The 13,235-nt window shown below is 42.6% G+C and overlaps 1 protein-coding gene across 4 annotated transcripts in view; it reads left to right on the plus strand.

Annotated features, from left to right (window-relative positions):
* LOC118410791 (kielin/chordin-like protein) overlaps nucleotides 1–13,235 on the plus strand; it is a 62,330-nt gene that overhangs the window by 29,928 nt on the left and 19,167 nt on the right. For all 4 annotated transcript variants that reach the window (XM_035812600.1, XM_035812598.1, XM_035812601.1 and 1 more), the window contains 20 exons: nucleotides 380–571; nucleotides 969–1,054; nucleotides 1,595–1,712; nucleotides 2,482–2,573; nucleotides 3,421–3,523; nucleotides 4,253–4,450; nucleotides 4,783–4,986; nucleotides 5,286–5,444; nucleotides 5,787–5,960; nucleotides 6,616–6,774; nucleotides 7,301–7,399; nucleotides 7,876–7,974; nucleotides 8,299–8,397; nucleotides 9,034–9,129; nucleotides 9,587–9,685; nucleotides 10,208–10,303; nucleotides 10,736–10,834; nucleotides 11,180–11,275; nucleotides 11,687–11,785; nucleotides 12,171–12,266. In XM_035812600.1, the coding sequence (XP_035668493.1) occupies nucleotides 380–571; nucleotides 969–1,054; nucleotides 1,595–1,712; nucleotides 2,482–2,573; nucleotides 3,421–3,523; nucleotides 4,253–4,450; nucleotides 4,783–4,986; nucleotides 5,286–5,444; nucleotides 5,787–5,960; nucleotides 6,616–6,774; nucleotides 7,301–7,399; nucleotides 7,876–7,974; nucleotides 8,299–8,397; nucleotides 9,034–9,129; nucleotides 9,587–9,685; nucleotides 10,208–10,303; nucleotides 10,736–10,834; nucleotides 11,180–11,275; nucleotides 11,687–11,785; nucleotides 12,171–12,266 (2,463 nt within the window). The remainder of the gene's footprint in view (nucleotides 1–379; nucleotides 572–968; nucleotides 1,055–1,594; nucleotides 1,713–2,481; nucleotides 2,574–3,420; nucleotides 3,524–4,252; nucleotides 4,451–4,782; nucleotides 4,987–5,285; nucleotides 5,445–5,786; nucleotides 5,961–6,615; nucleotides 6,775–7,300; nucleotides 7,400–7,875; nucleotides 7,975–8,298; nucleotides 8,398–9,033; nucleotides 9,130–9,586; nucleotides 9,686–10,207; nucleotides 10,304–10,735; nucleotides 10,835–11,179; nucleotides 11,276–11,686; nucleotides 11,786–12,170; nucleotides 12,267–13,235) is intronic.

Genomic DNA, 13,235 nt, shown 5'->3' on the forward strand with positions numbered 1-13,235 from the left:
AACTTTTCCAGAATAACTTCTACCAAGAATACAGATGAGCTTCAAGTTAAGATTGTGGTGTTTGTCTGGTCTTGTTAAACAGAGGCCACCTGTATGGTTGAGGGAGTGACCTACACCCACGGCAGCTCCTGGATGCCTGACAACTGCACCACCTGCACCTGCGTGTTCGGGCGCAGCTACTGCTTTTTGTTGTACTAAACTGATTGTGGCGTTTGTTGTCTTGTTGAACAGAGGCCACCTGTATGGTTGAGGGAGTGACCTACACCCACGGCAGCTCCTGGATGCCCGACAACTGCACCACCTGCACCTGCGTGTTTGGCCGCAGCGACCGCTTTTTGTTGTACTAAACTGATTGTGGTGTTTGTTGTCCTGTTTGCAGAGGCCACCTGCATGGTTGAGGGAGTGACCTACACCCACGGCAGCTCCTGGTCACCTGACAACTGCACCACCTGCACCTGCGTGTTCGGGCGTAGCGACTGTGACCGTATGGAGTGCCCTGCCATGCAGAGGACTGGCTGCCGTAGCGTGTACATCCCCGGACAGTGCTGCCCTGAGACCTTCTGCCAAGAAGGTGGGACACGTCGTTAGTTGTTAATCGTTAATCACTCCTTTTAGTTAATATTTTCTTCTTACTTTTTGATTTATATGTCGATCGTTCGTGCATGACATAAATCATTTATGATAAAAGTTTCTGGCATGTTTTACCAATTGCTGATGAATTGATCCTTAAGATCACGTGTTAGTAAGATCATGTATGTAACTTTCGTGAGTTGACGTTCTGTAGTGATTGGTCAATAAGAGTGTTGATCCCGAAGAAGTCGACAGTGGTCGTTGAAAATTTGATCCGCGTGTACTTTTGTGTTGGAGAAAAGTATATTTAAAAGGACCCTCGTTCGATATTTGTGCATGACATGCCAATGATTGTTGAAGCTTCGATGTGGACTTATGCTTGTTTCATTCCCCCACAGCTGGCAGCTGCATGGTGGAGGGAGTCATGTACCTGGATGGAGAGAGTTTCCACACTGATGCCTGTACTACCTGCCACTGCAGGAAGGTTAGCAACAAAATTCATTTCACTCCAACAAAGATTCTGTAGCAAAAAGTACCCATAATACTGCACTGTGTCTTAACTGAGACTTTCCTGAAGCATATCCAGCAGATCATGGTGTCAACTCCTGGTTAACTCGACTTTCCGTCCTAGGATGGAAATTCTCTTGTTGGGATCTTTTTTTAGAAATCAGAAATCAGAAATTCCGTCTGAACTTCATGACGCAAATTGATGAAAAATATATATTTTTTAAGCCGTAAAATGACAAATTTAACATTATAGAAAATTAACAAGATGAGCTCCCAAACTGATGAGTGGGAAGTGTGAAAAAAATTAAAACTTGAGACAGCCCAGATATAGCTATTCTTCTTTGTACACCAAAAAAACAGTTACACAAGCAAGTGCCTGTTAGTAGTGAATATGATTTTGGAATCATATCATATCCAAAATCATATCCAGTTGCATGTCTGAGTAACTGCTTTTTGACATATCTTATTACCTGGATGTCTAACCTACATGTACATCAACGTATTCTTTTTGCCACAGGGCCAGACCTTCTGCCAGGCCCAGTCTTGCCCTGCTATCCCTGATGGATGTCAGCCCATCACCACTGAGACCACTGACCCACAGTGCTGCCCCAACATCACCTGCCCACTCCAGTCTGGTGAGGCAGATCTCTTTTACTCTTCTGTTGTTTATTGTTCATTTGCACAAAGGAAGCCTTATAGAGAAAGAAAGAAATGTATCAAAAGCCAAAATTCTTAGTATGTATATAAGTCGTGAGCTATGATAACTTTGTCTGGTTTTGTCCGGTCATTGCATCATTTGCATTGATTTTGACAAAGCAAAGTTAACGTACCTTGACTGTGCCTCCAATGAAATCCAAAGTGCCTCCAACAGAATCCTACATGCCTTCAACGAAGGCAGCAACCTGTTCATCTGGACTTGAAAGGCAACAGTGCTTCACGTCAGTGTGAGGGCAAGAGAGAGTCGGCTAAATAGCGTAATGGTGCCTACGTGAACAAACTTCATTGTACCTCCGCAGTACCTCCAGAGTGCCTCCACTGAGTGAGATAGGCCCTTAACCAGGCGTTAAGCTAGGATTCGATTATAGGGGGTCCAAATTTCTTGGTGAGTCTGGCTATTGATATAGGCGCAACCATTATAGGGGGGTTGGGGGCATCCACCTTCCATGGTGCAGAGATTTCGAGAATTCCAAGTTAAAATGTTGCATTCTAAGGTATCCTGATGGGCAAAATTACTGTCAGAGATCAGAATTTCATCCTTGGCAGAGGATCTGCTCCCCCTGTGTAAGGGCGTCTAGTGCGTCCAATTTCTTGTCATTTCAAGAAAAGCGTGTCCAAATGACGCCTGGACGCATGCCTGCCCTTGACTGATGTGGGATTAACCTGAACTTGTCTATGTGTTGCCAGCCAACACCTGCCAGTACAGGGGAATCCACTACAGGAGCGGAGAGCAGTGGATGTCTGACGCCTGCACCATGTGTACCTGCGACAACCAGCAGGTTAGGAACTGTTTCTCTCAACATCTTCTCATCTTGATCCCTTAGCCTAACTAATGGTGTTTAATGCTAGTTCACCTTTATCCGTGGGGTAACCTTTATCCGCTGTTATTTAAAAACTGAGTATCTGGGGATAGCAAAGTCGACGGACGGTGGTTTGAAAATGTACTACTTTCAAAATATTGGAATTCTAAACCACAACATATCAATTTAACCTGATATCCCAAAATGCCATGTTTTTAGAAACAACGGATAAAGGTTACCATACGGATAAAGGTGAACTAGCATTAATCGTTGGGGCACCACATAAGATCTAGCAACCAGTTTTCTCCACCCTTCTTGATTTTCTGTTTTTCATAGTGTTTCACATGCCTGTCCATTCTCTGATATTATCCTCCCATCTTATCTGTTATCTACATGTACCCCTCTACCTTCCTTCCTGACAGATTCCCTGCATGATCAGGGCTTGAAATACATTTTTCTGCGTACCTGCACTGGTGCAGGTAACATTGAAGATTACCTGGACCAGACAAAATTTACCTGCACCACTCTGAATTTAGGAACCGTTGCTGCTTCAATTTTACCTGCACTAACCTGCATATGCAGGCGGTATTTCGAGCCCTGATGATACTGTTTTAGCTAGTCTGCCAGTGCTCAGGTGCACCTAGACATTTGTGTAGGTTGTGGATGTAAATTAGTATTAGAATATTCTGTGAATATTTACATGCAAGTGTCAGACATTCCACATTATCTCATGTTGTACACCCAAAATGTTTTCTTTGCACCAACACTTTGCGTGCCAGCTTATGCATCTATAGTTTACTGTAATTTTCATTGCCTTTTATGACAGGTTATCTGCAATACCACTGGCTGCCCTAAGATGTCCTTTGCCCCTGGCTGCCGTGCCGTGCGTGTGGCTGGGCAGTGCTGTCCCAACATTGTCTGCAGGGATGGTAGGTATCTTTGTTCATTAAAGTATCTAAAATTTAGCAAGGAGTCTATCATTCAATGCATGATATCCTCAGAAAAATTATTGCACTTTATAAGATTAACCCTGACTAGGGATTATGACTTTTTAGGAAAGCATGCTATTTTATGGGATTGAAAATGAGCTATGCATTGCTGATGCAATCAAAGAGAACAACAGACTATGATTAGAACATTTCACAGAAAAAGTTACTTGGCAATGCCCAAACCAACTTTGTATGTTTGTCCTCATTTTTGTAGAGTCTGCTGCTACCAGCCCAAAGCTGCTTAGGCAGACCCATGTAATGACTTGTCTCATCATCAATTAAGTCAAAGTCAAGCAGTGAAATTCTTTCATTAATGGCTCTACTTTTCTGTGTTGACCAATGCGCGATGCCAATATCATTGACTGTGAAAGATAACAAGTATATCAAAAACTCACAGATGGAAAAATCTTACTTGCGTTAGGACAGTGCTTGCCTGATCAGCACTTTCAGTTGCCCGGGACAATCAGGCTAGTAGACTCGTCCAGTCCTGCTTTTGATAATACACGATGATGTCTCCTGCAGTTCACAGCTGTTTGGAGGGTGGCATGAAGTTCCAGAACGGTGGGCAGTGGCAGAACGACAGCTGCAGTTAGCACTGTTTGCATGAAGATAGGATATTCTGTACCAGTTACTGTAAATAAGCATTACTAATGATGCTGCCTCCTGCAGTTCACAGCTGCCTGGAAGGTGGCGTGAAGTTCCTGAATGGCGAGCAGTGGCAGAACGACAGTTGCACCAGCTGCCGCTGCGAGCACGGCAGGACCATCTGCAGCAGCACCTCCTGCGCCCCCGCCCCCACCGGATGCCAGTTCGGAGAGCGCGTGCCTGGCCAGTGCTGCCCCAACGTCGTCTGCCCCACACAGACTGGTGAGTAAAATAGGCATCAGCATGACGATTATTTAAGAAGGCTGATGGATTGTCTTCAAAATTGAAATTTATCGGTTTGGCTGTTCGGCACACAAAGCCAGGGATGCCCAACTAGCCTGTGGCTATTATAAAGGGCTAGCCCTGCTGACAGACAAGGGCAAATGGAAGTTGACATGGACAGGATAAAAAATTAGTGAAAATATTCTTGGTACATAAAAATATAATATCTGTATAAAAAAACAACTAATACATATTTTTATACAATCATATTAAATTGAAATGTATCAGGTAGATCTAGATTCAAGTGTTGTTTTACTGTGTTTGCCACCAAGGTCCCACCTGCACTGACACCATCGAGCTGGAGGAGACCCAGTTCTCCCACGGGGAGTCCTGGCAGAGGGACCCCTGCACCACCTGCACCTGCATGAATGGTAGAGTCCGCTGCCACACCCAGAGCTGCCCCATGACCGTGGAGCACGGCTGCAGGGCCGTACATGTGCAGGGACAGTGCTGCCCCAACGTGGTCTGCAACCAAGGTTTGTTTGTTTGTGCCTTTATTCAATAGTGCTCCACTTTTTGTGGAGGTCGAGTTGGGAAGAGTGACAAATGAATAAATGAGTTAGTGAATGACTTGATGAGAAAATTGTTTAACTCAAATAAAGAAAAATGAATGAATGTCTAGTGTTAGTATTGATACACTCCAAATCTAAACTCTTAGTTTTTTTCTTGCACCTGTAAGTTGTCTGAGAAAAGGATATAATATGATTGAAATACAGTAACTGTTAATTCAATTCAAAATGTTTGTTCACACATATATGGTGTCTGTGTGTTGCAGGAAAGGTTGGCCAGTGCCCAGTTGTTTCTCCCACCCTGACTGAAGAGATGTCCATGACTGACAGCTGTGTGACCGACTCCGACTGCGCTGGAACCACCAAGTGTTGCCACAACGGCTATGCCTTCACCTGCATGCGCCCCTGGATCCTGGAGAAGCCTGGTAAGGTTCACCAAGAAAAAAAAGAGCACTTTAAAGAGGTCACTAAATTCCACCTGGATTTTTCCATGTAGTAGCGTGCTTAGTTCAGTGGTCAGCGGCCCTGCCTCTGGAACTTGAAACGTTGAGTTCAATTCTGGCTGTGTCGCTCACCCAACATGTACGTTGCCAGGAAGGTTTGCAGTACTTAGGACAGGACGTCAAGCCTTTTCAGAAAATCTAGAATGACTTACAGTTTGACTTCCTTTTATGTGTCTCCCCCCACTCATATGTTTTGGAATCTTATTACCAGGTTTGCCAAGTGATCATGAATGACACTTCTAATTTCCATTCATGTACTACCAGGTGTCTGCCCCGCCATGGCCCCCTACACCAGCCCCTCTACTGAATGTAATGTGGAGTGCAGCAGTGACATGGACTGTGTGGACAGCCACAAGTGCTGCGGAGATGGCTGCATCAGGACCTGTGTGCCCGCTGTGGACATGTCTGTCCAGCAGACTTTCACCAGGCAGCAAACAGGTTAGTCCTAACTGTGCAGTCAAACCTGTGTTAGTGGTCACCTGTGCAGTGCAGCTACCTTGCCATAGTCTGACTTTTGACCTAAGCGCAGTAGAGAACCCACCACACCTTTTAAAAAAGAGTAAGGCCATGCCCTGTGTGTGATGATACAAAACAGTCTGTCTGGAGTGGGTGATTCATTGCAAATCACTTGTTACTTAGGTGTATGAAGTAAGGAAACATAGGTTGACATCAGCCTATAAAGTTCATTTCTCTTTGTTGTATTTAACTCAGTCTATAAAAGATAACTTTATTTTACTTATGAAGAAAGTTTACTTATTCATAAATACTTAAATGATCAAAACTAAATTTCCTTTCATATTTCTGGAAGGCTGGAAGTCCGGTAGATGTCCCAACCTAATGCAGACGTACTGGACCCCCCTGATGTGTATCAGCAAGTCTTCTGATGATTGCACTGTGATCACAAGGAAGTTTATTCAAATACTTGATTCAAACTAAATTTCCTTTCATATTTCTGTAAGGCTCCAAGTCCGGTAGATGTCCCAACCTGATGCAGACGTACTGGACCCCTCTGATGTGCATCAGCAAGTGTGCACTGTGATCTTATTGATAAATCCTTCATTGAAACTAAAAATTTCTTGCATATTTCTGGAAGGCTCCAAGTCTGGAAGATGTCCCAACCTGATGCAGACGTACTGGACCCCCCTGATGTGCATCAGTGAGTGCTCTGACGACATGGACTGTGACGGGGAAGACAAGTGCTGCTCTACCGGCTGTGGGCAGGTCTGCTTCAGCCCTGTGGAAGACACCACTGGTCAGTCAGGAATAGCAATATTACCTTTATTACCATTTATCCACCACTTCAAAACATAAAGAGAAAAACATGTACTGGAGTGTTTGTGCATGATGTCATCGTCAGCTACCTTGCTTGTGATATCTGAATGAAAGCTCATCTGTGTTGGAAAATTCCATAGTGAAAAAGGTTAAACTTTGTTCCAACACAAAAGAAAGACTCACCATAAATTTATGGTGAGTCTTTCTTTTCTTTTGTGTTGGAACAATGTTTAACCTTTTTCACTACTTTGCTTGTAGGTTTGATCTCTGTGAGTCTTATTGATTTTCATGTTCAGTATTATGCCATACTGACATTGAATTTTATTACTAGAAAAAGATATTGTTTTTAAAATTTACTTGATATATGGATGAAAGAAATCTGCCATCTGTCAAGTGGCAATCTGCCATCCCAACACCTACTTGGAGATGAATTTGCAACAAAATTTGTACTTAATGAATGACCCCACTAACAAGTCTTTCCCAACCTTTGAACTCTGACCCTGCAGTGACTGACATCTGCGAGCCCGTGACCTGCCGCATGAGCTGTAAGTACGGCTACGCCACCGACTCTCAGGGATGCGACATCTGTCTCTGCAAGAAGCCCGGTGAGAATATTCTCAGTGATATCCTGTAAACGATAAGAGTGCTATTATCTGATCACTGTTAGTTATTCTGTGACATGTATTAGGACAGTGTTTCGAACGTTTGCAAATGTTCTAAAATCGATTGAAGCCTTTAAACTGCCTTCAAATTCATTATAACTAAACACATTTAACAATTTTATATAGCGTACAAGGAGACGTCTATGTTGCTAGGGCCATTCTCTGTTCAATTATGTATGGTAGACATAACTGATAAGTGAGAACATGTTGTGCATTCATCGCAGTGTGAATGGATCAAGCTCATCAGTCCATTTGCCTTCAGTTGGTCCATTATATGCATGATTATATGGATGACATCCAACAAGACTCCAAAACTGAATGTCAGCATGCATTGATAAAAACACATTCAAAGTGGTGTGTGTTTGCTGACCATGCAGGCAGTGACTTTACTGACAGATTTGCCCCTTGTTGCCCTACAGAGAGTGAATGCGACAGGCTGGACAAGTGCAAGATGTACTGTCCGTACGGTTACTCCACTGATACCGAGGGTTGTGAAATCTGCAGATGCAAGGCACCAGGTAAGTTGAATTCAGGACACAGTGTTTCACTTGATAACAATCAGATGTACATATAAGGGCTGTGTGATGTTTTTTTTGTAGTTGTTGAATTTGGTGCATTTGGATTAGCCTCCACCTTACTACAGGGGTGCGGGGATTGTAGAATTTGGCCAAAAAAATGGGAAATTGGCCAGGGGTCAGTCCATGCTAAGGTCCATGTTTCCCCTCCAGCCGGCCAACTGCTCTGGAAGCAAAACTCCCCTGGCAAATTATTCTCCCTAAAATAGCCAGTGTAGTCAGTCAGATAGAGGCTACATTTTGTTAACTGTTGATTCTCTCTCACAGTTCTGAAGACCTGCGAACCCTTCACCTGCCCCCTGACCTGTATGAATGGCCTGGCCACCAACAAGTTCGGCTGCGAGATCTGTCAGTGCAAGGCTCCAGGTAAGTTTGTCAATCATACATTTGTACTGAATTTCTCAAGAAAAATCATTTTATTTCTGACTCAAACAATTGATGTTTAAGTGGCATAGTGATTGGTCTTTACTTATATATAGTAAGAGCTCTTTATTGCTGTTATAAGCAATTGCGTAGCTGTTAGGCTTTGTGTTCTGTTAATTTAATGCTATAGATTCAATAGAACTTGCCATTGTACTCATTGCAATTGCTGTACAATAAAGAGTGATTGTTTAATTGATTGTACCCCATTTCCAAAAAAGCACCTGCTGAGCTTGAGCAACCAAAGATTTGACAGATTGCTCAACAAATTTCATAAACAAAGAACAAGTTTTATGTAACATTACAGTATGTGTGTTTTAAATCATGCTTTCACGTGTTGAATCATATCCCAATTATTATGAAATCAAGGGTTACAGTACGGTTCGCTCACCGATCCTAATCAAGTAAAAGAGGGACCTTATTCTGTGAAAGGACAATCATTAGTCAGTGCAATTTCAGGTGTATATTTTAGCAATTTTAATGGTGTAAATCTTTGACAACTTTATTCATACTTGTCACTTCCTGCAAACAAGTTTTCACCATTGTACTGATTATAAAATATTATTGTTGTGTTTTGCCCAGTTGAGGAGTGCACCCCGCTTGACTGTGCTCTCCAGTGTCCGTATGGTCTGGCCACTGATGTTGATGGCTGTGACATCTGCCAGTGCAAGAAGCTGGGTCAGTATTAGGAAGTTGTCGAACTGTATCTCAGGCAAAATGTGCCAAGCTATGTGTGCATGCGTGTGTGTGTTTTTGTGTATGTGTGTACACCTATCAATACATGTGTGTTTGTGTGTGTGTTTGTGTCTGTATGACTCTGTGTGTGTGTGCATGTCTGTGTGTGCATGTGTCTGTGTGTATGCATGCATGTGTGTGTGTGAGTGTCAAAGTGTGTCTGTTTGACTGTGTCTGCCTGTGTGTGTGTGAGTGTGTGTGTGTGTGTGTCTGCCTGTGTGTGTGTTTGTGGGTTTGTGTGTGCATTTGTGTGTGTGCCTCTGTGTGTCTGTGTATATATGACTATGAGTGTGTGTGTGTTTCTTCCTACAGTACAGTTTGTACATGTCCTGCCAGACATTGTTACCATTATGGGGGTCGAAGTTTGCCATCCCTGATTGCCATATTTCTGACGTTGCAGTGACCGTCTCCTGTGAGGCTGTCTCCTGTGCCAAACAGTGCATCTATGGCTTCGCTACCGATACCAACGGCTGCCAGATCTGCGAGTGCAAGAAACCAGGTGGGTTCTTTGAGAAACCCATTGAATATTAGCTGTATACATTGACTGTATTTATGAATAGTCTTGTCATTATATTCCCCGTTGATGTAAGGAAACGTACAATTTTTGCCATTTAGTTTGTAACTTTTTAACCATATTAAAATATAATACGGTATGGGGTTTTCTGAAGAGGGGAAGCAACATGCCCCCTTATCCTTAAGGGAGCAAATTCTATGACAAGCATGAAATTCATTCCTAAGGGTTATATTTCCTTTGATTTTACGAACACCAGTGAAAATTTCTAACAGGTTATTACATACTCAAAGTCCTTCTTTAGCTTTTGATACTTCCTTGGTTTGAAGAGTCCAGCTTTTAACAGTTTGTTACCCAAAGTCCTTTAGCTTTTGAAGCTTTTGATACTTCTTTGGTTTGAAGAGTCCAGCTTTTTAACAGTTTGTTACTCAAAGTCCTTCTTTAGCTTTTGACACGTCCTTGGTTTGAAGAGTCCAGGCTTTAACAGTTTGTTGTCCCTGCCCTGTCCAGAGAACCTGTGTGAGTCTGTGTCCTGCGAGATGGAGTGCCAGCACGGCTTCGCCACCGACAGTGAGGGATGCGAGATCTGCAGGTGCCAGCTGCCAAGTGAGTACTGCTTCCTTTATATGCAGGCCTAAAGTTATAGAGGAGTTACCCAGTCTACAAACGACAAAAAAAATATTTGCACCAGGCAAATGGGATACATTATGTTTTAGTAATTTATAATTTCTTTGATCATTCGAAGTAGCACAGTGTGTATTTTCTTATTGAAAAAAAGTGTATGGATGGCTGTATTAAAAAAATTTCTTTTGGTTGTTATTGGAAACTAGATTAATTCCTTTATTCCTTTATTCCGATACCCTTTAGCCCTATTTAGGGCTAGTCTACCAGGGTTCATATTAAGATGATTCATGTATGAAACAGTAATAAAAACTGAAAGGCAGGAGTCACAAAGTTACACAAAGGACATGCAGTCATATCACGTTACACACTCAGTACTGGTAATCACAATTTGACTGTAAGGCATTTTGTTGACAGCCTCCCACACCTGCCAGCCCCTGATGTGCTCCCTGGACTGTGAAGCCGGGCTCGCAACCGACATGTACGGATGTGAGATCTGCAGGTGCAAGAAGTCTGGTGAGCCAAATTACTACTTAAATGCTCTAATGCCTTTAACGTTTAGGGGAAATTAATGTCGTTTAGATAGAAGATGGGTAGTTAACGGTGGTTTCACAGTTAAGAATTATTAGATCCTTTTTGCATATCAATTCATAGTTAGAACTAAAAACTCTCTCCTGGAAGATATCTCCAGTGTCACTGACGGATATTTGTCTGAAACGTCAGACCATTTCCAAAATCATATTCAGTTGCTTGAGTAACTGCTTTTTGGCGTATGTGGACATATCCTCATGAAATAACACTCAGTCTGGCCTTCAAACTACATTCTGTAGTATTTTAAAATCTTTTTTACTTCGTTTTCAGAGTCTGAGTGCGAGGTTCCCAGCTGCGAGTTTGAGTGCGACTATGGCTTCGCCACCGACAACACCGGCTGCCAGATCTGCAAGTGCAAGCTGCCAAGTAAGTCAAGTTTGAAACAATTTAGAATTAAACGTTGGGTCATATAACGCAATCGGCAGGGCGTTGATTCATAACCCAGGGTTTGCTGATGTGGCACCGATATCGTGCTCTTGGGGAAAGGCAGTTAACATGACTTTCCTTAGGTGAAAATGACTACCTAACTTTGGTTAGTGCTACTGAAACGAAGATGGCCGCCACCCTATAGGGCATCAGGCGCGGGAAGGACTTTGACTTTTTTTTAATATATGATTCATATCTTCACTCACAACTGAACTGAACTGAACTCACACATGCACTGAGATTCACTGTGAAGATTTGTTTTCACAGCTGAGCATATAAGTGACTTGTTTGCTGGACATATCCTTCACACACATGTGCTCTGAAATTCACTATGAATAATTCTTTTCACAGCCGAGCACATCTGCAAGGAGAACATCTGCTCCATGGACTGCAAGTTCGGCTTTGCCACTGACGTCTTTGGCTGCGACATCTGCAAGTGCAAGAAGCCAGGTAAACACACATCTCTGTGCGATTGGCGGGTGCAATGGCTGAGTGGGTTGAGTGTTTGCCTTGCATTGGGTAGGTCGTGAGTTTGATCCCCAGCTGAGTCATACAAAAGACTTTAAAAATGGTACAATACCGTACATGCTAATTGTTGGGTGCCATTGAAAATACATACAGTCATACATGTATATGCATCAATACTACATCAAATAAGGTAGCATGGATTTCTTTAAGAATGGCATGAAGTATAAAGAAGTAAACTGTCTTGTAGGATGATCTGCAAGTATAATAAACACCATTTAATTATGTGTAAGACATAATGCTATTTACTGCAATAATTCAGGCTTTTGCATTATTTTGTGAATGTTGATTTTCCTTGTACTGATTTCAGATTTCGAGTGTGAAGATGTGAACTGTCGTCTTTTCTGTCCTCATGGATTTGCCACCAACAAGGAGGGTTGTGAGGTCTGCCAGTGCCGCAAGCCAGGTAAGTTAGGATCCCCAAATTTAAAACTGTTGTTAATAACATCCCACATTCAATGTGTTATGAAAGATGTGCATGTACTGGTGTATCGGTGTGGCCTAACAGTTGAAGCATTGGGCTCAAAACCAATTGGTCCGGGGTTCGATGCCCACCATCGAAGATGTTGTGCACTTCACGCCACTTTCCCTGATCTGTTCAAAGTGTGCCAAAAAATGCACGCACAGATTCACTGTGTCATCTGCACATTTGCACTAAGTATGGTAATTGTTTTTTCAAGAGGTGTCGCTTGTAACACAACTTACTGTTATTGTACACATATTGTAAAATGGGATACTTTAGTCTCACACTCTCTACATCTTTCTAAGCCATTTCCGTAAATGACCCTGTACCAAAAAAAAAACAGTCTTTTCTTTCCTGGTACACTGTATTGTGTGTAGTCAATATTTTTATGTATTCCTTTATTTTTATAAATGATAGGATTTGTGGGTATCAGGTCTTTTCGTCCCCTACTCTCATGTCCCTAATAAACGTACCGGGACGTTTATTTTTTTCAGCCTCACAATCCACCCGGTACGTTCTTATTTTGGACGGTACGTTTATTTTTTTCCCTGAAAATTGGGGCTTTGCTTAGCCAGGACCCTCAAAGAATTGAAGTTTTTGGGGTTTCTGCCCATATTTCCGAGGTATTTTTGCTCAAAATTCCCTATTTTTCGGGCGAAACGGCGCGGATTTCCATGAGCGTGTACGCGTACGCGGTACTCTTTCGGTGATTTCGGTCGATCTCGCTATGACGCTATGAAGTAAATGTTGTTCTTGGGGGAAAATAAAACACCACACTGACGTTTTGAAATACAATTTTTACATAAATAACTTTTAGTTTTAATTTTGTAGTAGTTTATAGTCTCTGTTTACATCGTAAACCAGCACCTTGCACGAGGAATTTCCGGTCTTGTGGTTCCATGCGCTTTCGGC

This window comes from Branchiostoma floridae, chromosome 3 (genome assembly GCF_000003815.2).
Source record: "Branchiostoma floridae strain S238N-H82 chromosome 3, Bfl_VNyyK, whole genome shotgun sequence".
In the NCBI taxonomy this organism is placed as follows: domain Eukaryota; kingdom Metazoa; phylum Chordata; class Leptocardii; order Amphioxiformes; family Branchiostomatidae; genus Branchiostoma; species Branchiostoma floridae.